This window comes from Scatophagus argus, chromosome 11 (assembly GCF_020382885.2).
Source record: "Scatophagus argus isolate fScaArg1 chromosome 11, fScaArg1.pri, whole genome shotgun sequence".
Classification (NCBI taxonomy): Eukaryota; Metazoa; Chordata; class Actinopteri; family Scatophagidae; genus Scatophagus; species Scatophagus argus.
This window is the reverse complement of record NC_058503.1, coordinates 20,926,368-20,948,618: the sequence shown is the minus strand read 5'-3', so window position 1 is coordinate 20,948,618 and position 22,251 is coordinate 20,926,368. Positions and strand designations below refer to the sequence as shown.

The 22,251-nt window shown below is 44.7% G+C and overlaps 1 protein-coding gene across 1 annotated transcript; it reads right to left on the bottom strand.

The window, feature by feature from the left end:
- Positions 1–7,149: 7,149 nt before the first annotated feature.
- Positions 7,150–21,920, bottom strand: LOC124066615 (minichromosome maintenance complex component 3 associated protein). Its single transcript, XM_046403154.1, has 29 exons — positions 21,791–21,920; positions 19,925–21,565; positions 19,312–19,559; positions 19,026–19,107; positions 18,652–18,796; positions 18,319–18,512; positions 18,094–18,233; positions 17,713–17,910; positions 17,015–17,283; positions 16,685–16,847; positions 16,339–16,496; positions 15,795–16,018; positions 13,763–13,965; positions 13,438–13,538; positions 13,144–13,275; positions 12,623–12,736; positions 12,368–12,520; positions 11,815–12,012; positions 11,540–11,608; positions 11,325–11,459; positions 11,064–11,217; positions 10,320–10,569; positions 10,036–10,133; positions 9,403–9,793; positions 9,000–9,236; positions 8,777–8,906; positions 8,193–8,378; positions 7,930–8,080; positions 7,150–7,738 (listed from the first exon to the last, which is right to left on the bottom strand). Exons 2-29 carry the CDS (start codon positions 21,438–21,440, stop codon positions 7,571–7,573), a joined length of 6,207 nt encoding a protein of 2,068 aa, XP_046259110.1. The 5' UTR covers positions 21,441–21,565; positions 21,791–21,920; the 3' UTR covers positions 7,150–7,570.
- Positions 21,921–22,251: the final 331 nt, after the last annotated feature.

The following is a 22,251-nucleotide window of genomic DNA, read 5'->3' as shown; positions in this document are numbered from 1 at the left end:
GACACAAAGGGCGGAGTGCAGGACTGGTGTCGCACAAAGCCTGGACGACACTGAGCGTATCCTCCTGGCTGAGAATAGCATCCATAGGGATACTGGTTTCCTGGTCAAACAACAGGAGTGGAGCTCATCATTTTCTCTTTTAGTTTGCATGCACGACGATCTGTCAGTTTTTGATCTTTCAAGTGTTAAGAAAAAGACAGCGACGGGATTTTAGTGAAGGCAAAAAAGACAGAAGAGAGAAGAACTGGAGTTTTTACCTCTGTTGTTGAACGACATTTCTGTATTTCAGATCGGATCCAAACCCTGAAATTACAAAAGCCACGTAATTTAAACATAAATCTGACTTGTTGTCATGAAAAAGCAGATTTAAGCAGTTGTCAAACCTAAAATGTAAATTTTTTTCTGCAGTCCACTGCATGTTTCATTAGATATTAGAAAACAGTGCAGGTCAGATGTCCTGCATCAAGACAAAGAAGATAAAGACATGATGACGGAATAATACAATACAATTAACAAAGGAACTTACTGAGTGCTGGAGTGCAGATCCACAGACACAGCAGTGAACTGACTGCTTTGCTTACTGCTTTTATACCGTGAGAGGCCACACCTCACCTCGCTGCAGCAGGTGTATCATTAGTTAACTTTACCAAGTTACACATTTTGGTCAATGCCAAGATGAACTTTTGTTTAACATGAGAGCCACATCACGTTCATACTGGGTGTGTCTGCCTTAAATGTCACGTTAATTACCTTGCAGAACATGACAAGAACACAAGGCCAAAAGGTGAGTAAATTTCAGTCCCTTTTGTGGATGACACAATCTTACTTCACTTAACAAAATACCAAAAGGGTGGAGCAGCTTAGCTGAATCAGCTGAGGTTTGATGATAGTTAAGGTGTGACAACAACTCATCAGACCACATTTCTTTTATTCTTTGTTCAAAGTGTTACACCCACAGGGATAATATCAGCCCTTGTAAACAGTTTGTCTCAGCACAGAGCACACTGTCATAACAACACAAAATAAAACTAATGTGTTTGCAGAATGCTACCAACTGAATATGCTCTTCTTATACCCAAACTTTTCCAATCGTGTCCAATGTGGATCACCAACAGGCAGCCTGGACTCATTCGTTAGCTGAGTCGTATCGAGTACTGACTGTCTCCAGGGTTTTCCAGCTAAGCGTCCAGTTATCATTACGGTCCTCCCATGTTTTTAAGAGTCTGGTCCTGGAGATAACATTAATTTTCTAAGTGAAAAATGAAAGTGAAAATGTTTTTAAAAAAGGCTAATTAGGCTAATAATTCAGTAAATCAGATCAAAATATTTGGGCCCTTGGACAAGTGTTGATGACCCCTACGGTGCCTTTCAGGTAACATGAAAACCCAAACACACACATAAAGGCCCTCTGTAGTCTCAGTGTTGGGTGGACTCAGTGAGTCCCCCCCCCCCACTCCCGTTGCAGCTAACGTTAGCTAGCATCGTACTGTTCGCAGGTTAAAGCTGACGGTTGAAATCTCCAACACACTGCGTCTTCTGACCATTTCCCCATCCAGACTTGTTGAACCTTCCTCTTTGTTTGCTCTCACTGCAGAGCATCACTGCCTCCTTTAAAACTCCTGTAGTTTCAGTGCATCTTAATACAGAGATTCACATCCTGGACCCGACACAGTGGACCTGAGCGACCTGATGGACTTGGAGTAGTTTTGAGGAACTTTGGGTAGGCCTGTCATGGAAGTCACGTGTATTGTAAGGAAACGCACTAACACTGGCAGTGATTAAAAACATGTCTGTGAAAGAAATGAAAATGCAGAATTGGAGTTGGGCGTGTTAATGAAAGGAAATCAGGACGCCTGCACACTGATCTCCACTGCACCCAAACTGCACCCACGTCACTGTCTAAACCTGCACCAGGATTTTACTAAAAAGCTTTGATTAGTAAACACAACTGCCTCGTGCAAAAGAGGACACGCTGATATTTCTGCAGGTCACGTGGTTAATTGCAGGTTTGGTATTTGGTTTGGCAGAACACTGTTGTTGTTGTTGTTGTTGCTGCTGTTGTGTGAATCACCACACAGGAAGCACAGCGAAGCACAGCAGGTCAGTGATTTTACGAAGACGCATTGAACAAATGGTCAGTTTAACTGCAGTTCATCATGTGGTTTGTCCAAAGGGGTGTTTCTGTACTTACAGTAGCTCTCTATGAAGGCTCAGACCTTGTAGCCACTCAGACCAGGTAGTGACAGGTAGTGATAGTAGTGACCTGAGCAAACGGGATGTGGGATGAGTATCGAAGTACCAGTACATTCAGAAGGGACAGTGTACTTCTTGTACTGCTTGTGTGTTACAGTCTCCATCCTGTGGTGTTCACTGAAAGAGAGTAATCAGTAGAATAAATGAGACGCTCAGATTATTTTTCATGTCATTTATTTATAATGTCGATGTGTGCGTAGTTCACTGGTAGAATAGTGAACAAACACCCTGTAGACAATCAGTGTCGAGGATTCACCCACATGTTGGTATAGTTTCTAATAGTTTTACAGTCACAGGGACGTATACTTTAAGTACACATGAACTGCTTGCAGAGTTTGGCTTAAGTAACATTTTGGCTGCAGGACTGCTTGTAAACATAGTTGTTTACACAGTGCAGTATTGGTACTTTTACTACGATGTGTACTTCCTCCACCCAGACTGTCTGCCTCAGAAATGGTGCTCCAAGACTGAAAAATTCAGAACTGATGAGCGAGAGGCTCCCCCCCTCCATTAGCCGGCTGATGTGCCCTTGAGCAAGGCACTTAACCCCCCAATATGCTCCCCGGGCGCTTGATGCTGCCCACTGCTCCTGTGTGTGTTTCACTGCATGTGTGTGTTCAACTAAGGATGGGTCAAATGCAGAAGACAAATTCAGTGTGTGTATGTAAAAAAATATATACTGTCAATAAAGCTGATTCTTTCTCTTCTTCTTAAAACTTCAGTCGTCTTCTTCACTTTCACTAAAATCACCGTCCTTTTCGACAGGCTTGAATTTGGAGAACATATCAGCTGTCTTTAGTCTTGGGAATTTAACATACAGCAAAATGAACACGAACCAATGCTGAAAACAAATGCCGTTTGCATCTGTGGTGTGCATTGCCGCCTGCCACAGCGTCATTGTTGACATGACCACCAGATGGCGCCAAACTAAGACATTTTGAAATCAATTTGATTATGTGTGAATGAGATCCAGTATCAGTGTGGTCGAAGTATTTTATGATGAGGCCTTCTGTAACTTTAGCAGCTGCAGGAGTCGGAGTCTTAAACACATAAAGATACTCAGAGTACAGTGATGCCAATGAGGTCAAATGAAAAAGAGATTCAAAGTTTTGTAGAGATGATTTGCTTTTATTAGACAGAAGGCAGCTTTATGTTGTTTATCAGGAGGAAATGATTCTGATACATGAAAAGAAGAGTTTAGATTCTCTCACATTTTATGCAAGGTAGGAAAGTATGTGACTTTTAAATGCATTAATTAGCCCGATAAAACAAAAAACAGAAGAAATTTGAATGTGAAGCGCTGAACTGAACTGATCGTGATGTGAATCGGCAGCAGGATGAAGGTTTCCAGGCGGCAGCTCGTCTTGTGTCTCCTCCCATCCAGACGTCTTCACCTCAGAGTCGCTGCTGCAGGAGCTGCTGGAGGACGACAGCAGAGACAAACTCAGTCAGTTCACTCAGTCAGTCAGCTCTTTAGGTCGTGAATTCATGATTTAACGGAATATCAGTAACACTGTAGATAAATGAAACAGGATAAGAATCAATTTATGAAAGCATTAAAGAGTTTAAACAGTTAACAGTTAAACAGGTTGATTTAAAAAGCACATGACTCTTTTAAGCATTTTACAGCATTTAATTTGGTATGTCAATAAATCAACTTACCCTGGCAGTCCAGGACCTTAGCGACATCCAAATCCCCAAGAAGGCCCACACACATAGGGCTGGGGTGGAGGACCGCAGGGCTGTGGAGGACAGGGTGGAGGACCACAGGGCTGTGGAGGACAGGGCTGGGATGGGAAAGTCCATGGTGGACACTGAGGGTATCCTCCCATTTGCTGAGGATAACAGCCAGGATACTGGTTTCCTGGTCAAACAAAGGGGGCGGAGCTCATTATTTTCACTTTTAGTTTGCACGAAGCTGATGTCAATTTTTGCCCTTTCAAGTTCAATAAACAAAGTTTGGTTTGACAGAAAGGACGGCCAGGTGGTGTCGGCAAAAGAGTTACTCACCGTACATTTTGGAGTTTCAGATCAGATCCAAACCCTGAAGTGAAAGAAGACACTGAATTAGACACATCTGACATAACAAATCAATACACACACACATTTTATGGTGATGAAGCTCAGAAAGCTGCTGGTGGACTCACTGAGTGCTGGAGTGCAGATCCATAGACGCAGCAGTGAACCGACTCTGCTTTTATACAGTAAGAAGCCCCACCTCAGCTGGAAACAATCCAGAGGCCAACATCAGGGCCAGAGCCTCAACTCCCACCTGCAGCTCTAATTTCTTAAGATTTCTTAAGAATTTCTTAAGAACCTTAAGAACACACATCACACAACATTTTAACTATTTCTGACTGTTTTTAAAACAGTATGGCAGCTCATTATTCAGTTCTTGACTGAAGAGTCAGAATGAGTTTGACTCTCGTTAATCAGTTTTTCAGTCTGGGAGCAGAGAAAAGAGAAACTTTGATTCACCAGTTGACTCCTGAGACAAGACAGTCAGTGGGGGGCAAAGTATTCATATCGTTTACTTATGGAAAAGTTCTCAGAAAGTAACAGCATCACTCTGTGAAAATACTCTGTTACATGTGAAAGTCCTGCACTGAAACTTTTGTTTCAGTAAAAGTGTGTCAGTACAGGAGAATGTACTTAAAGTATTAAAAGTAAAAGAACTGCATTAAGGAGGATTTTACTGTTGAAGCTGGTTGAGGTGGAGCGATTTGAAACTCCTTTTGTGTAAAACTGCAACTAGTGATTATCTTCATTATGGGTGGATCTACTGATTATTTTCTCCTTTAATCAGCTAATTAGCTTGTTTTTTAAAAATTCTTAAAATAGTGAAAATTGTCACACAGCAACCTGTTTTATCCAACCAACAGTTAAACATCCAAATTACCAAAAAAAAAAATAATAATAAAAATAATAATTAAAATATTGTAAAGGCAAAACAGTAAATTTGTACATTTCTGCAGCTGAAATAATGAAAACTGAGTTAAAGGATTATTAAAATATGTTTTGATTTTCTGTCAGTTCAATAAAACAAAACTTTCATGCTTCACATTTCTCCAAATTCTGAACAAAATCCACTTTTTGTAGTGAACGAACTGAACACATTCAGTACATGTGAAAGAAAAGAAACGAGGATTAATCACAAGCAGCCGTGTTATTTAGCTCAGTCGTGTCTAAACATTTCAAAACCTCAAACCCTGGGAGCAAATAAAAGTCTTTCCACGCAATAAATAAAAAGACAGAGAAACACCTTTACAAAACATTAATGGATGGATGGATGAACCTGGATTTGAACTTTAATGACATGAAAACAGTTGGCGTCAGCTTTAAATGTGAGGGCACAGAATGGGAGTGCGAATGTGTCGATATCTGTGTTGTAACAGTCTCAAAATGCTGAACCTTTCAAGATCACTTTGTTACACAAGAACTGACATCTGGTCTCATCGATACGATTCAGACGCCTGCTTGATCAGCATCGTCTCCTGTGAGGGATTATTTTGTCTACACGAAAGATTTGCTTTAGGTTCCACATGTGCTGTAAGATATGGAAACATTCACACAGGTACACGTTCACACACCTGGAAGCTGCTCAGTGCAGCCACAGTCTGATCTGCCAATCACTGAGCAGCTCCACTGGAGGTGTTGGAGTTTGAGGGTCAGTGGTCAGACCCACAAGAGATCTGAATGAAGAACAGATTTTGTTTGGATTTTTTCAGAGCAAATAAATAAATAAAATACACATAAATGACTGAAGGCTAAACTTAACAGGAGACCTTCAGTCTGATCTGAAAAAATCAGCTGCTTTAGTTAGTAATTAGTTTTGTTGAGTGTTGTTCGAGTTTCATTAACTGCATTAGACTTCTGTCTCATTCAGTGATTAAAACTAACACAGTTTAAGTGTGTATAAATACATGATATATGCAGTCAATGTAAATGTAAATGCAGTGTTGAGTGCTCAGAGTCTGTATTACTGCTGAGGTACAAACCACATGGGTAAAATCTGTCCTCATGTCGCCTGTCTGTATGTGAGAGACAGACAGATGGACAGAGAGACACTGTGTTAGTATTAAATGTCACATTTCACAACACATACTGCATCCTCCCGCTGACAGGGAAAAACAGGATCCATTTTCTACTGAAGTCACCACAATGTTGCTACATATTCAGGGCGTAAAGGGAAAGTCTCCCACACTTTGAAGTTTGAAAGCAAACAGAAATGTTGTGTTAATATTTGGGTTCTTGTTCCTCTTTCATATTAGCAGGTTGAGTAACACTAGGAAACCTCGCAGTGAACTGAGCTCCTTTACAAGACTGAAGGTTAAGTCAGACAGACAAACTTACACGATGCTGTCATTAAATGTTTTTGATACCCAGAAATTAATTCAGTATGTTTTTCTGTACATTTTAGGCCTGTTTTTAATCATTAGCTATGGACTACTACTTTATGTGCATTAAATCTGCACTGACAGTACAGTGGTGGCAACAGACCTGCCAAAACACCAAGGCTGGTGTGGAAGAACTTGACTGGCCCACACAGAGTCCTGACCTCAACCCCATCCAACACCTTTGGGATGAACTGGAACGGAGATTGTGAGCCAGGCCTTTTGGTCCAACATCAGTGTGTGACCTCACAAATGCTCTACTGCATGAATGGGCACAAATTCCCACAGAAACACTCCAACATGTTGTGGAAAGCCTTCACAGAAGAGTGGAAGCTGTTAGAGCTGCAAAGCTGTCTGTGTGTTTACAATGAGACGTCATTAAAGTCCCTGTTGGTGTGATGGTCACATGTCCCAACACTTTTTGTCTATATAGTGTAGTTAAGAAAAGTTCCTTATCTTGCAGGCTGATCCACCGAGACCCTGTGTCCTCACACATGAGCAGTTTACATAAAAAAACAACACTTTTATTCAGTATTCAGCTGTTGGATGTTTTCATCAGTACAAAAATAAGTTCAAACCACACAGAAGTCAATCCAAATAATTCAACATGTTTAAGACGAGAAAAGTAGCTTTTCTAGAGGCTTTAGCACACTTTGAGAGTCATAAGGTTTGTGCAAAACCCAACACACACAATACACACACACATGAAAGTTAGAAAGGCAAAATCAAAAATTAAACCAAGAATAAAAATCTTGATTTTCTTTTCATATTGTACAAACCCAGACCTTAATTCACACAAAAATAGACACAGATTGTTGCAATCAGTGAAGTCCTAACAGAGTGAACCCAGAATGGTTTCTCAGTGTTCTGCTGTTGTCACACATTTCCAAAGCGCAGTCATCTGTTAAAAGATTTTTCCTTCATCAATCATCCACGATGCTCAGCAGACCACTCAGCTTCAGTCTGCAGGCCAGCTCCTCCTCTTGGCTAGCCAGAATCTCTCGCTCCAGTTCCTTCAGTCGCCATGCCACAGACATGGGCGTGGCTTTAGGTCGGTCCGCTCTGTCTGACGGATCATCAGGCTCCGACTTCTGGACAGTCCAAACAGGGAAAATGTGTGATTACTGCATTTCATAGACTGAAACATTTAGAAAATGTTGTTGCTGATGATGATTAACAAATTAGCTGTTATTAACTACAAACCTGCCACCTTCGCCATTTCTAGCAAAACAGTTTGGCAGTTTGAAAAAGGACATAACTGGTCCCAGGGCACACGTCGTACCTGTATGAGTGCAGGGCCTCGGGCTTTGGCTGTGGGTGTTTGTGTTATTGTTGTGGGCATGGACAACAGAGTGGAGGATGGAATGAAAAGCGGTGTGGACAAGTGGTCCACGGGGTCTCCGTCCAGCCAACGCTGAAGCTGGTCCATGCTCCTGTAAAACACAAACACAACGTGTACATTATATTTTACATAATAACTGTAATGGAGCCTTTCTGTGCGGGGTTGAATTCTATGCCAAAGTCATTGGTACTCAGTCGTTCCACCTTTTGCTTTCAGCCTTCTCCTCCTGTAAGCTCTGCAGGACTTTGTGGGCCAGCAGCTCCTGGGCCGTGGGGGTGTGTGTGATGTCCAGCGGGGCTGCCGGAGCGCCGACGGGCTCCACCAGACTGTGGAACAACCTCTGTCTGAGGGTCTGACTGGTGGGCGTGGCACAAGCAGCTGCACTCGCCCTGAGGGTCGAGGAGGAAGAGTAATTGGAAAAAGGAGAGAACAAAGAGACGACAATGAGATCTTCAGGGTCATGAAATCTTTGTCTTTTTTAAAAGTGAGTGGAAGGGACAGGAAGTCAAGGTTAGTTCATGGATGGAAGGTGCAGCACTGTGCAAGGACTGTGTACATGTGGAGGCCTGCACTGTCCAGTGTTTTACTTTAACATGTGATGCAGTGACAGATGTCAGTTACCTGACAGCAACTAAATCTCACCAAATTGATAAATGCTGCAGCACTAATTTTACCAGCTGGAGGTTAACGAAGAGTTCAATGCCCTGAACTGCCTCAAGGTCACAGGTTGCTGCCAGCTGTTTTAAAGTAAAGATGATGGCGGTGGCGGGTTTTTGGAGTTTCTCACCCTTCCTTCTCTTCTTGCTTCTCCCTGTGAGTTTGTCTGATGGCCTCAGTCCATTCCTCGGGTGGCTGGAAACCCTTCAAAGACTCAGTGGAGAAGTAGACCAGGATCTCCCCGTCCTCAGTCACAGCATCTTACATGACAAAACAAACAAATACACACTGAATGCGAGCCACACCTCATTGGTTCTTCACAGAGGAATAACCTTCTCCATGACTGTCCTCACCTTCGCAGACAGGTGGCCCAGGGATCTGCCAGTCTTTCAGCTTGTGGTCTATGCATATCATCAGAATGTCGTCCCAAGGGATCTGACTGAAGGCCGGACAAACAGTACGATGAAGCTTTAGCCTGACCCTTTCCAGAAGGTTTTCCAGCCGTGACATCAGCAGGGGCTGAGTGCGGCGGGAGACTGGGATCTGAGTGGCGTAGCCAAAGATGGAGGAGCAGAGCTCAGACCACGAGTCTAGTGGAAGAGATAATAACAAAGGTGGTGGAGAGAGGGAAAGATGGTTCATGAATACACATACCTGCTCTGTGTTCCTTTTGTACTCAAGAGGATTTTGTACAGTCAGGGAAGCATAAGAGAAAACCCTGCAGAGATAAATCAAAATGACATCTCAGTCACTGACCTGTGGCAGACAGCTGCTCCCACTGTGGCAGCTGCAGGCTCAGGATGACTTTGCGTAGCCAGGCCAAGTGAGCGACAGAGTTCCAGCCCATATGAGGGACAAAGTCACGGGTATCAGGCTGGCAGAACTCCCCTGGTGGCCACGAGAGTCTGCTGAGCTCCTGCGATGCCACTTTGTCAGCAATGTGAGCCAGGACAGCGTTGTAGAGTCGGATGACGGGCGCAGGGTCCTCAGAAGGCAGACACGCAGCAGCCCGCTCCTGGCGGTGGGCATAAACTCTGGGACTGAACTCACGACTCAAACTGGCCTCTATGAGCTGCACCAGGGTCTGGCAGGAGAGTGGGAAGGGTGGCGGAGCACGAGCCAGCAGCCAATGCAGAGCCTGTCTTAGCTAGACACACAGGACAAGAGCAGAGAAGGTGGTGAAGGCCATAAAGACTGGGAAGACTGGGATCTGAACCTTTTTGGCTTACACTGAAGGAGAGTCTACTTGTAAAACCTTACTGTACATCATATATAAATTGTGGGCAGTAAACTCATGTTTAGAAAAGTGAAGGACATTAAATACAAATGGTGAAACGGTTCAAAGAACTGTCTGTGTGTGGTGGGTCTCTGCATGTGGATGTGCAGTACCTGTTTGGATCCCTGAAGGTCACTTGTGGTCTCTGGTATGAAGAGGAACATGTACTCTGATATCAGGCCTTCCTTGACCAGTGTGTGCAGCATCAGGGCTGAGAGATGAAGCACCGTGACAGGAACATTTCAGTGTTTACACATTTTGTCCAGATTAATTCAGCTACTGCACCAAGAATGAAGCCTGACACAGAATACACCTTCTACAGCCAGCCTAAAATCCCAGTTTTGACTTTAATCGTAGAATATATTAACTAGAAACATATCGAGCTGTTATTAGCTACCTTCTTCCAGTTTCTGCGTATCCCCACCAACAGGCCCTGGCACCAGGATGACCAGAGGCAGCGGGCAGTGCCAGGTGCTGGCCTGTTGGAGCTGTTTGAGCTGAAGCAGGGCTGACAGCAGAGGCACATCCTGCTCCTCGAGTCCCATCAACATGGCGGGGAGCAGCGTGATAAGAGCTCCCGCCCCATGCAGCTCACAGCACTCCTCCATTTTGGACAAGCCGTCTTCGGTCAGAGGGCCCCGGGATGCCTGCAAAAAAATCATGTGATGTTCAGCACGGAGGCACAGAAGTTAATATCTTCATCTACATAAATAACAATTAATCAGCACCAACCTGGGTTGCTAATAAGTCGAGATACACTGTGTTTGACAGCTTTGCTGAACATCACTGACTGTGTTCAGAACATGCTGATCTCTGAGGAACATTATAAGTACGACCGTTTGTTGTCTCATGGTAACGGGTTCCTTCAAAGCTTGCTTCTCGAGATAATGAGATACTCGTGATCTCAATTTAATGACAGAAAAACCACAGATGACATTTCATTTTATCTTTGAATTCTAATCCCTGATATTTCTTCTAATTCTTATCTTCAGCTCAACCTTAAGACTATGCCATGTTGTGTTTCACCGCACATACGGTATGAGCATGTGACATCAGCGTCAGCAGAGACGAGCTCCACTGACTCAGAAACGTTCAGGTCTGTTTGACTGCAGTCACCCTGTAAGCTGCTGTCTGGTCTTACCTTGATGCTGATGTGCACTTTGTGAATGTGCTGTTCTTTTTCCTGGAGTGTGCTGGTGACACGGAGGGTCTGCAGAGTGCCATCAAGCTGCTCCTCACTCGACCCTGACCCCTTGTCACCACCGAGCTTCGCCTCCAGCCAGTCTGACAGGATCCTGCAGGAGAGGACACGCTTGATGAAAGGTTCGGTGAACACCGGGAGCCTCCGATCTTAACAGATAATCAAGGTGACCTGTTGTCATACTTAAGCACTGCTGCTCACCTGTCAGCCAGGCTGGTTACACTCTCGTGGTCGCTTGGTAAGAGGACAACAGCTTTCCAGAAGATTCGGTCGGGTGGGTTGGCGATATTCTCTGTCACCAGGGATGGCAGGTCGAGTGGCGCCCACACTGTTTCACTGAGACAAACGGCAAAAAGAGGTCAAAGTGCCGTTTTGTGATGTCGACCACTGACCAGATGAACATACTGACGACTTACTCGAGCAGCTGCTGATAGTAGTGGTGGACTCTCATTTGGTGAATCACTTCTTGTCTCATTTTCAACAACCTTGACAAAACACAAAACATGTGACTGGAGCAGAAAAGTGACATTTACTTCAAGTCGTATGTAGCGGGAAGGAGCACACAAGTTTGTAAAAAGAGCGGGAAACAATGTTGGCAAATTATGAACCATATTCACCACGTCTTCATCAAACCCTCATGTGCATCCCACAGACACACTGGTGTAACAACAGTGATTTAAAAGGAACAAACCTGGTGCTGGACAGGGCCAGGGTGCCGGCGTTTCCCAGGTTGACCAGACCGCGAGCCAGATCTGACATGGAGGGCTGTGCAGGGGCGCTGGGAGCCAGAGCCTTCAGTTTGAATCGAGGGTCCACACAGCAAGGAGCTGCTGGGAAGCTTCTCATCTGCCTCTTCAGCTGCCGGCGCACTGCGACCACATCACGCCACCTGGTGGTACAGATGAGACAAAACGGGACACAAGACACTTTGGTTTGGGCAGATTTTTAAAAGTTAAAAACATACAAGCATTTGTTTTTCAAGGAGAATATTCAAATTCAAGCATGTTTTTAACTTCTGTTAGGTAAAACTGAGCATTTACTAAACTTCCAAGACTTTGTACAAATACTGTAATAAATAGTAAGCCTTCTACTGGAGTGGTTCACTGATGTGTCAATATAACTGATTGACGGTAGCCCGTTATCAGATATTTATGATCGGCTGAGCAAAGAAATTCTTGGTTTTCATTGAAGAGTTTAGAGTCATGTGATTTCTCTGACTTTCCCACATTTTCGCTGTTTCTTACCTATTGATGTACTTGTGGATGCGTTGCAGCTCAGCCTCAAGGATGTCTTCAACCAGCAGAGTGATGTCTGCATTCAGAGTCTCCTCAACTAGACTGGCACAGACCTGCTCTGTGCATTTGGCCACACGGTCTGCTTTCTCGTTCACTGCCCGCCTGAAAAAGGAGGAAAAACAGGCGCCAGTTTAAATTCACTGAACCTCACTCGTGAAAATATTTGTGCCACTGGAAGACATGAAACTTGATGATAAGCCGTACTGCATCTCTGAGGTGGCGGCCTCCTTGATGGTCTCATCTAAAACTTCATGGATGAGCTCTGTGCAGAGCGAGAAGCTGAACTGGGCCAAGAAGGCCTCGTGCTCCTGCCTCCTCCTGCCACCGACAGACATGGAGAAGAAAATGTGAGTGAGCTGTAGCAAGTCTAATTTGATAATTGCTGTGATTATAATGCCCGACTGCAACTGTTGATCTTGTAGAAAAGGTACAGTAGTTGCTTTGCACTATAAATACTATTTTAATTTATTATATCCAACAATGATGCTGTGAAATGAAATCTGCATCTCTCACGGTGAAGTCCACGAGTGTTTTTGTGGAAAATGACTATGCAGCCCTCCTCCAGATGTCCGGATGCTTTAACAGTTTACAGTATGCTTGTAGAAATGGAAGTGTGTGTGTAACCTCCACACACAGACAGACTTATATCCTGTGTTTTGGGAACTTTCTTAACTGAGCTGAATGATAAAACACATCAGGCCGCCTGCAACTGTCGGTAGACCAACCTGGCTTCTTCAAGCTTGCGTTTCTCTTCAGCCACACGCTGCTGTTCCAGCTTGATCTCAGCGGAGGACATCTCCTGCAGCATCTGTCCCAACACCTCACTCACCAGAGACTCTGCCTGCATGCTGCTCTCGCTGCAGACCCAAAGGCAATGATACAGAAAGTTAAACAACTGGGTTGGGTTTGGACCTCCTCTGCCTCTGCACACCCACTAATTCAACAACATTAATAATAAGTGCAAGGAAAGGAAGTAAAACATGATTTCAACGTATCATGAATGAACAACTCAAACTTACGCAAGAGCTGCCGTGGCGTAGCTACTGGCAGCTTCAGCGACCTCTCGCGCTGTGGCATCGACCACCTCTTCAATCACACTATCCAGTACAGCCGAGACGTCCTGCAGGAGAGCACAAAAACAGCACAGCTACTGTCATGCACAGTAAAAACAAAAAGGACAGCAAGTTCAGCATCGCTTCAGTGATCACTAACCAATAAATCTGATTCTCTCCTTAATTAGTAATATCAAATGTCAGGAAGAAGCTAAAAAAAATCCTAACTTCTGCTAAAGTCCAAGCCATCTTCGATGGGTGCTGAGATAAAGAGCTGAGAGATGGCGCTCACCTCATTGCTGTACACAGGCTGAGGTTTGGGTGGAGGCGATGGCGGTTTGACGGGCTGAGGTTCGGGTATCGGCTGGAACAGCTGCGGGGCGTCTGCTGGGCGGGCCGAGCTGTCCGTAACAGCTGGAGGCAACCTGAACACGGAGGGCACGTCTGGAACCTTGACGGCAGGTGCTGCTTTGAATTCAACCTTCGGAGCAGAAGCTGAGAAGAAACATTGCAGCTTTAGTTAACCTGTTTGTGCAGATAGGGTTAAAACGGACCCGCCGGCGGGTCCAGATCAAATTCGGGGATTTACTGCTCATATACGTCTCCCATTTTCGAAATACAAACAAAATACCCATATATCTATCTTCTGTCATGTCAGAGCTTTGTGCTAAAGGAAAATTGGCTTATGTTATAAATACGTTATTCAGAAATAGTCACATTAGCTTAGCATAGCAATTCCCATTGACGAACACAGGAAGTAACATCCTTCTAAAACATTCATATTTATAAAGTTTTAACATTTCGAGTGAGCGCAAATGAAGGCATAATGTCATTATTTACCTTTTAGTCGTGTGGAAACTGGTCTTCATTGCATGGGAAAGGTCAAAACAATGCTTTATGTCCTTAGTCATTCCATCGTGTAAAATAGTCGTATTTCCCCATAAAAATCCACCGCGGTCTTCTCTAACTCGTTCTGACCAGCAATCGCAAATTTACTCGTAATGTTATACATGAATAGAAACTTGAAGATGTCCTCTACAAAACCAAAAGGTATTTATTTGTAATCCGCTGAGTAATTTCCGAAGCAGACGCTGTGTTTCATGTGTGCGCCGTGCACCCGAGTTGTAAACACAAAAGCATCGTCCAACTTTCTTCCTTGTTGCCGGTGTCAGGCTCATCTGAAGTGATTGACACCTCTTTCAACGAATAGTAAACCGACAAATGAACATTTAGGGGTTAGGGTGTCATGATTGCCCCAATGATGTCTGTGGACAGGAGGCGTGCGTAAAGCCCTGCGCCAATGATGTCTGTGGACAGGAGGTGTGCGTAAAGCCCTGCGCCAATGATGTCTGTGGACAGGAGGCTTGTGTAAAGCCCTGCGCCGCAGCTGAACTCATCGGGAGTCATTGACCGACGTCATTACGCATGTGTAACCTGGCGAATTAGCAAGTGTCACCGTGTTGTTGGCAAACTTTTGTTTGTTTGGTGAAGTTTGCAGTTTGAAGTTTGCAGTTTGCAGTTCCTGCAAGTTTTTACCTCTACACATCATGGCCAGGCCTAAACGGACTGTTTTCACTTATATACTCACAATCACTCCAAAACATATTATTTAGTAGGTACTATATAGGTATTTATAGGTATTTATAGTATTTATAGGTACTGAAGTTCTTGTGAATTTTAGTCTGGAATGCAGTAAAATGTATTTGTACTATTTCAAAATGAAGGAAAAAAAATATTACAATCACCCCCTTTTGTATGGTGCAATTTTTTTTTTGGAGAGCTTGGAGAGGTTTTGGAGAGGTTTTTGGAGAGGTTGGAGACGCCTATTTGTACCCTATGGAAATGGTTGTGTAGCACCTATGTACTTTTATGTATCTACTTCAAATTTTGGATTTTACTTTCCAAGACCATGTAGAATCAGGGCATGTACAGTTTGACAGTTTGATCTTTTCTTATCAGCCTTGAACTCACTGAAAACTAAAAAAAAGTTAGGCGATTTTTACTTTTTTGACATTTTATGCTATGTATGATCTTCTGAAATGGACACTTAATGAGTAAAATAAACAGCTAGACATCAATACATGTCTTGGCCCATGTGTCTTCTTTAATTTAAGCCCCCATTTAGCCATGTGCTACATGTATAGCATGAGATAATGAATGCTGAAGGCTATGTCTACAAAACGTCTCCAAATTTTGCTGAATTCCTATTTGCAGAAAGGGGTTAATGAGGCTGATTCTCTACATTCTCACAGACGTGATGAGGTTACATACGACTTCACGTGAGGCAGATTCAAGGCTTGGGCTCAGTGAAATCGAGTCTGTACCTTTAATCCGGCTTGGACCGGGCTCAGCCAGCAGACCTTCTCCAAGGTACTTGTTCTGGGAGTCAAAGCTGCAGACAGGAGTGTGCTGAGGGGGGTTGGGGAGGGGGCCGCCGTTCACCACCTCACCGGTCAGCACAGTTTTCTTTGCGAGGATGACCTCTGACTTCTTCTGGGACAGCGGCAGGTCTGGCTCCTGATAGGTTATCCGACTCAGCTCCACCACACTGTGAGCAATGTGTTATGAAACTTTAATTGGATATTTGCACAACATACTCTGAAGTCATGATGCTTCTTTCTCAGGGTTTAAAGTAATTTCATTTTGGATCTTGTTTGTCTGATATTAAAAAACAACATTTCACTGAAATGTACAGAACAGCAACATGATGCAGCATTCTATGAAGATAATTACATTTTTGCTCATAGTTACTAAACTCTGACATACACAATTGTTTTTATGTGTGACGGCGGGGCTATCATCAGGAGTTCACAACTTTTTATTATCAAATTAAGCCAAATGTCTATCAGACCACTAACAGACACTCACTCATCATTGACATTGAGGCCGTACTGCTGGATGAAGTCAGTGGCCTCTGCGCTGCTGCAGAACATCAACATCCGAACTATGTCCTCAAGTGGAAACACAGTCGATCGTGGACCCACAGTGTGGGCCAAGTTCAGGGTCTTCAAGGCCTTAGCTCTGACCTGAAGATCGAAACCCAAATCGAAGGGGATGCGAGGGAAAAATACATCAAATCATACCATTGTAAATGAGGTTATGTGAAGTTTGGAAAGAGAAATAAGAGGACATTAAATATGATCTCTAGGATTCTTCTGATTTTGGATGTCTTTGAGATTGATCTCGTCTGTCCATGATGGAAACAGTTTCTAACCTGATTGAAGTATCTGTGCATTAGGCAGCTGGCGAGATAGGAGCCTCCTTTCACCAGCTTGAAGAAACGCACAAAGTTGTTGCTGTTGACTGCTGCGAACGCTTGCACGGCAAACTTAACCTCAGGGGAATTGCGGACTTCATCGCGGAACTGCTGCACCTCACTGCGGACATGAAGTGTGAGGAAGTATTTCATTACAACTCAGTCACAGCAGGAGATGTATAAAGTCATTTTCTTGGGAAAAAAAAGAGCAGGAGTTTTACACATCCATCAATGACATTTCAGCATTTTTAATCAACCATTTTTGTATGTGCGATTTGACAGACTGACCGAAGGATGTCACCGTCGTTGAGTTTCAGCAGCACGCTGTACTGGCGAAACTCTGCCTCCTGGGGGCAGTAGGTTTGACGCATGGCCAAGTCCTGGTACATTTCTTTGAGACTCTGGAGGCACTTTGTCATGTTCTCGTTGTTGATCTTGGCATCGAAAGATGAGATGTGCTCCTCGCAGAGGTGGTGAGCGCAGTGAATATGAAAGCGCGTGCACTTCTCAATCAGAGACACCGTGTGTGGGCAGCACAGGCGCTGCTGGGTGATGTCCTGTTGGTGTGAGAGAGGAAAGGCCGGGCTTCGAAATCAGTCTACAAAACACGTGACATGACTTCACCCAGACAGTTTGTTGAAACAACTGATGGCCAGCATCTACAGTTCAGTCAGCTGTGTGTGAAGAAGAGCTCGTAGCAAATATTGGTATTTGAACTTAAGGGTTTTATGAGCTTCACTCAGATAGCTACAAGTTTCCCTAAAACTGATGTGTCTGAAGTTAGAATTTGGAGATAAACACATAAAATGAGAGAGGAAACCATTCAGTCTTCAGTCTTGCCTGCATCGGTATAAAGTGTTTTTTTTTACTATCCACTTGTGGGAATGCTTGTGAACTGACAAAGTATTTTCAGCACACAATAAACCTAATCCCACACACAGTCTGTACTGCTCAGTGACAGCTGAGATCTGAAGAGGCCAGCTTACCTTGCGGATGCCGCGGGTTCTATTCCAGACAAAGTCATACCAGTCGCGGTAGTTATCGCTGCCCTGGTCCATGATCTGAGTCACCAGATAGTCCATGGTCATGCTGAGCACAGGAAGGGGGCGCAACTCATGGGGCAGGGGCTCCTCCTGGTCGGCTGACGAACGACTGTACTCTTTAATGGCTGCTGTGTGATCCACCTAATCAAGACAGGATACATACACATACGAATATGCAGATGTACCCACATAACTTTTCTGCGCTGCAAAAGCCAAAAAAAGGTGCCAAAGACATGATGAAACACGCGCACAGTACTGTTTGTGAGGTCTGATAAAAACCTGTACAGAATACAAGCTGAAGGCAGAAGACATTTAAGACCTTACCAGCTCAGTATCTGTGATGACCTCGAATAAGCTCAGCTGCTTCCGTGTTTCCCTCATGTACCTCTCTTTCTCTGGACACATGTCAGGACAAGTACCCACAAACACCTGAGACAGGTTCAGGTCTGTCCTCTTAGGCCGACCTGTGCGGATTTTTTAAGCTCAGAGTTAGAGTGTCTCCCATGTTTTTAGACCTTATTAATAGACTGGTGTGGGAGGTGGCTTGACCTTGACGCAGGATCTTGTCTTTCTGCTCCAGGAGGCGGTACTTGTCCTCAGATGTCTCAGCCACTTGGCCAATGAGTTGGAGGAGGGAGGAGGGTATCGGGCGCTCTGAGCTCGGGGGCTCTGTGCTGCTGTCTTTCTGGGGTTCAGTGTCAAACTGCAGACACTTGGCCAACGATGGCCTCTTCACAGGAGACCTGACCCATGAAAAGACACAAGTGAGACAGTCACAGCACTAGAGCAACTTTTCCATTGCCATCTAAAAAATCTGACATAAATCTAACTCTGAAGTGCTGTTATGATGGAAAACACTTTTCACAAAGGTGCAGGCGTTACCTGCTGGTTAAGGACATCACGCTGCTGACTGCAGGGCCTCTGAGTGTCGGTCTTCTGAGAGGGGAGGAAGACGCTGTGTCCTCCTGAGTTTCCCCCTCTGTCTCCTCTGCTCTTGCTGCAGGTCTGCTCTCTTTGTCACCTGGACCTAATCCAGAAAAATAATAAAAATAACCCAGAATCTATGCAACAACTCATTGAAAGGAATTAAAGGCAATAGAAAATAAACTGCTGCTTGCAAGTTCTGATTCGAAATCATTTTTGCTTGTTTGTCTGCAAACAAGCAAAGTGATATCAATACAGCAGATAATTAGCTGTTGAGTACTACCATTTGCTTTTCTGTTATTTGAGTTTTCCTACAAATATTAAATATTTACTCTGCTTCTTCTTCTGCCACAAGAGAAGGAGTTCTTGTCGATGCAGGACTCTGCCTTTCTTCTTTGCTTTAGCTGCTGATGCCTGAAAGAGATAACAGTTTGTGAGAAATCATTTTGTGATTTCACTGAAAACTACACACCAACTCTGGAGTTAAAATGAGCTTAGTTGGGCAGGGAAGTGAGGTCACAGGCTCAAGTTTCAGTTTTGGCAAAGCCAAAAAACTCAAATTGGCCAAAGTATGATGAACTTGCTTTAATATGGATAAGTAGCATAAAGTTAACTCACGTGGTCATCAAAGTGAACGATGGCCAGGTTCTTGGCAGGTCGACAGAAGACCTTGCGAACTTTGCCAAAACGACCAAAGTGCTTTTCGATTACGTCCTTCTTGTTGAGGGCTACAGGCACATTCCTGCACTGGATGGCGGTGCAGTCGGTGGGAGACATGTTTCCCAGGCTCTCCGAGCTCTCCCTGCGCACGCTGCGTTTCACAGGGGTTGTGGTTTCCAGCTTCGGGTCTGGGGCTTTTGCTGAGTCTAGAGAGGGATGATGAGCAGGCGAGTATATTTTAATGATGAAAACCAACATTTTAAGTCATTTAAGATATCCACATGAAATTCAGCAAGATGAAGTTTTTGTACTTCATCAAAACCAAAAATTGTTGTGATTTTCATAAAAGAGGCGAGGGGAACTAAATGTGCATGTTCCGTGCTGCCAGAAATATCACAAATATGGATTAATTCCTACCAATTATCATATTACAAACTAGTCAGCTAATCTGAAAAATCATTTAGGCCACAGTCATATAAATGTCATTTTTATCATCAAAGTTGTGCTTTAATACACCCATGTTGGTGCAAAATGCATATAATACATAGTATGTATGATCTGGATGTCTCACCCGAATCTTCAACTTTTTCCAGCACGTCCTTGGACCCTGCTTGCACTGTGGGTGGTGTAGCAGGTAGGTCATCGCTCTGAGCCTGGACTTCCCTCACTGTTTCCTCTGTGGTTGATACTTGCTGCTGTGTGTCCTGTGGGGCATCTCGCCTCACTGGATTAGGGCCATCCCTACGAAGATCACTCAGTGCCCGACCAAATAAACCTCCCGGTGGGCCACGGGGCCTCATTAGGGGTCTCTTTGAGGGTTGTCTTGGTGAATCTGCTTCTGCTGGAACGTCTTCCTCTGTGGCAGGCTTCTCTGGACCAGTACTGCTGACAGCCGGATCTTCTTTGCGCTTGGTGCCTTTGCTCAATCGCGCAAATATATTTGTATCCCCTAGAGCTTCAGGGTTGCTCCCTTTCTCATCTGTACTAGGTTCTGTTTTAGCTTTGGTGTCTGCAAAGGCAGAAGGCTGACCAAAACTGGTTCCTCCAAACAGGGGTGTTGCCTGGGGCTGGGTGGCTTTGGCTGAGAAGCTGAAAGTTGATGGGGTAGTGGGCTGGGAAGTGGGAGCCTGAGTGCTGGAGCTGGATGGGGCAGCTGGCTGGGAAAAGGTGAACTGCAGAGTGTTGGAGGGACCCCTGCTGTTGTCAGTTGTTAGTGGGTTGTTTTGAGCAGAGACAGAGGGGGCTGCAGCTGGTTGTGAAAAGCTGAAGCCCAGTGGCCCAGAATTAGCCCCTGTCAGTAGGGAAAAGCCAGTGGTGGTGGCACTGCTGCTACTTATCATACTGGTACTCGTCTGGGACCCACTGCTGCCAAAAGGTGAGCTGGACACTGAAGTAGTTTGAGGGTTAGTGGGCTCAGGGCTGGAACTGAAGATAGGTTTGAAAAGCGCCTCGTTGGCTGGCTTGAAACTAAACTCGGATGGTCCAAAGCTTCTGTTTTGGGTCACACTCTGAGCTGTGCCAAATACACTGGTGGTGACACTGGTAGATGAGGGCTGTCCAAACACAGACTGTCCAAAAGCCAGTGGCTGAGGTTGTCCTAAGGAAGTGGTCGAGCCAGAAGTCATCTGGGGGTTTCCAAACCCAGGCGGTTGTTGCCCAAACCCTGGTGGCTGTTTGCCAAATCCTGGTGCCTGTCCAAATGCAGAAGGCTGCCCAAATGCAGGTATCTGCCCAAAGACTGAACTCTGGTTCGGTCCACTGATCTGGCCAAAAGCTGGTGTGGTGCTACTGCCAAAGCCCGAGCTACTCATTCCTAATGACGGCTGTCCAAAAGCAGGAGTTTGACTTACGGTAGGCAGCGAGGGCGGCTGTGTAGAGGTCTGTCCAAAGGCTGGGGTCTGTCCGAAGATGGTACTTCCATGAGGTGAGGGCTGTGCGAACGCTGAGGGTTGGTAAAAACCCATAGTTTGGGACTGATTGTTTGAACTTTGCTGCCCAAATGACTGGAACAAACCAGCCTTTAAAGTATTGCTCGGGGCTTGGAAAGCTCCACCCTGTGGGCTGCCAAACGGATTGGATGGATTCATGGCGCAAATATTAACGGATGTTTAGTATCGCAGGCTTTTGCACTCCGAAATGTTTCTCATCCAGGCATTCAAACAGCACAAATCTGTTGCACTGCTCCCGTCTCTCGGCTTTCTGGTGTAACACCCTACCACGTCAAAAAACAATAGAACATTATGAAGGCAGAAAATAATAAACATGCGCTGATCGGCCGCTAGCATAAGCTAACGCCAAAACACTGTTCAAGTTATCTCCGCAAAGTTTGTTTCGTTGCCCTTAAGGTTGTGTTACTGACACAGTAAAAAAGTCTGGAAACATGGCAAAATCAGACATATCTAACAAGAAAAAGGAAAGAAAATCTCATCTCTCACACCTTATGCCTGCTATGTTGAGTTTTTGCTCCAGTTCAAACACATAGTCCCACATCCGGTTCCGGTCCGACGATGTTTGAGGTCCCCATTCAATGCGGGGTTCCGTGTGGTGTTAGTCAACGTTGCGACCGCCTCGTTGTTCGAATGGATTTTGAACGGGCAAGCGACCGCTTTTCATAGACGATAGGATATGTTTAATTTCTCCTACTTGCATTGTAATATCTAGTACTAAGAGAACGCTTACGTGGTCGGTTTCTGGGAACTAAATGTTGATACTGCCGCTGGGACGTGTCACCTTGAATTCTGTCTGTCCGGACTGGCTAACCATCGCTGACCACGAAAGTAAAGGAGTCCCTTCTCGTAGACGTGCCACCACAGAAATATTGTAACTGCTCGTTGTTGGAGTCACCACAGCAGGTTAGGTTTAACTTCCACTTATGCGTCAAGATTTTTTAGATTGTCC

Coding starts and splice junctions, on each gene's coding strand:
- LOC124066615 (XM_046403154.1), bottom strand. CDS start 21,440: ATGAATCCATCCAATCCGTTTGGCAGCCCACAGGGTGGAGCTTTCCAA. Junction 11,218..11,324: donor GTAACCAGCCTGGCTGACAG/GTGAGCAGCAGT, acceptor CCTCTCCTGCAG/GATCCTGTCAGACTGGCTGG. Junction 8,379..8,776: donor AAGCAAGAAGAGAAGGAAGG/GTGAGAAACTCC, acceptor CTCGACCCTCAG/GGCGAGTGCAGCTGCTTGTG.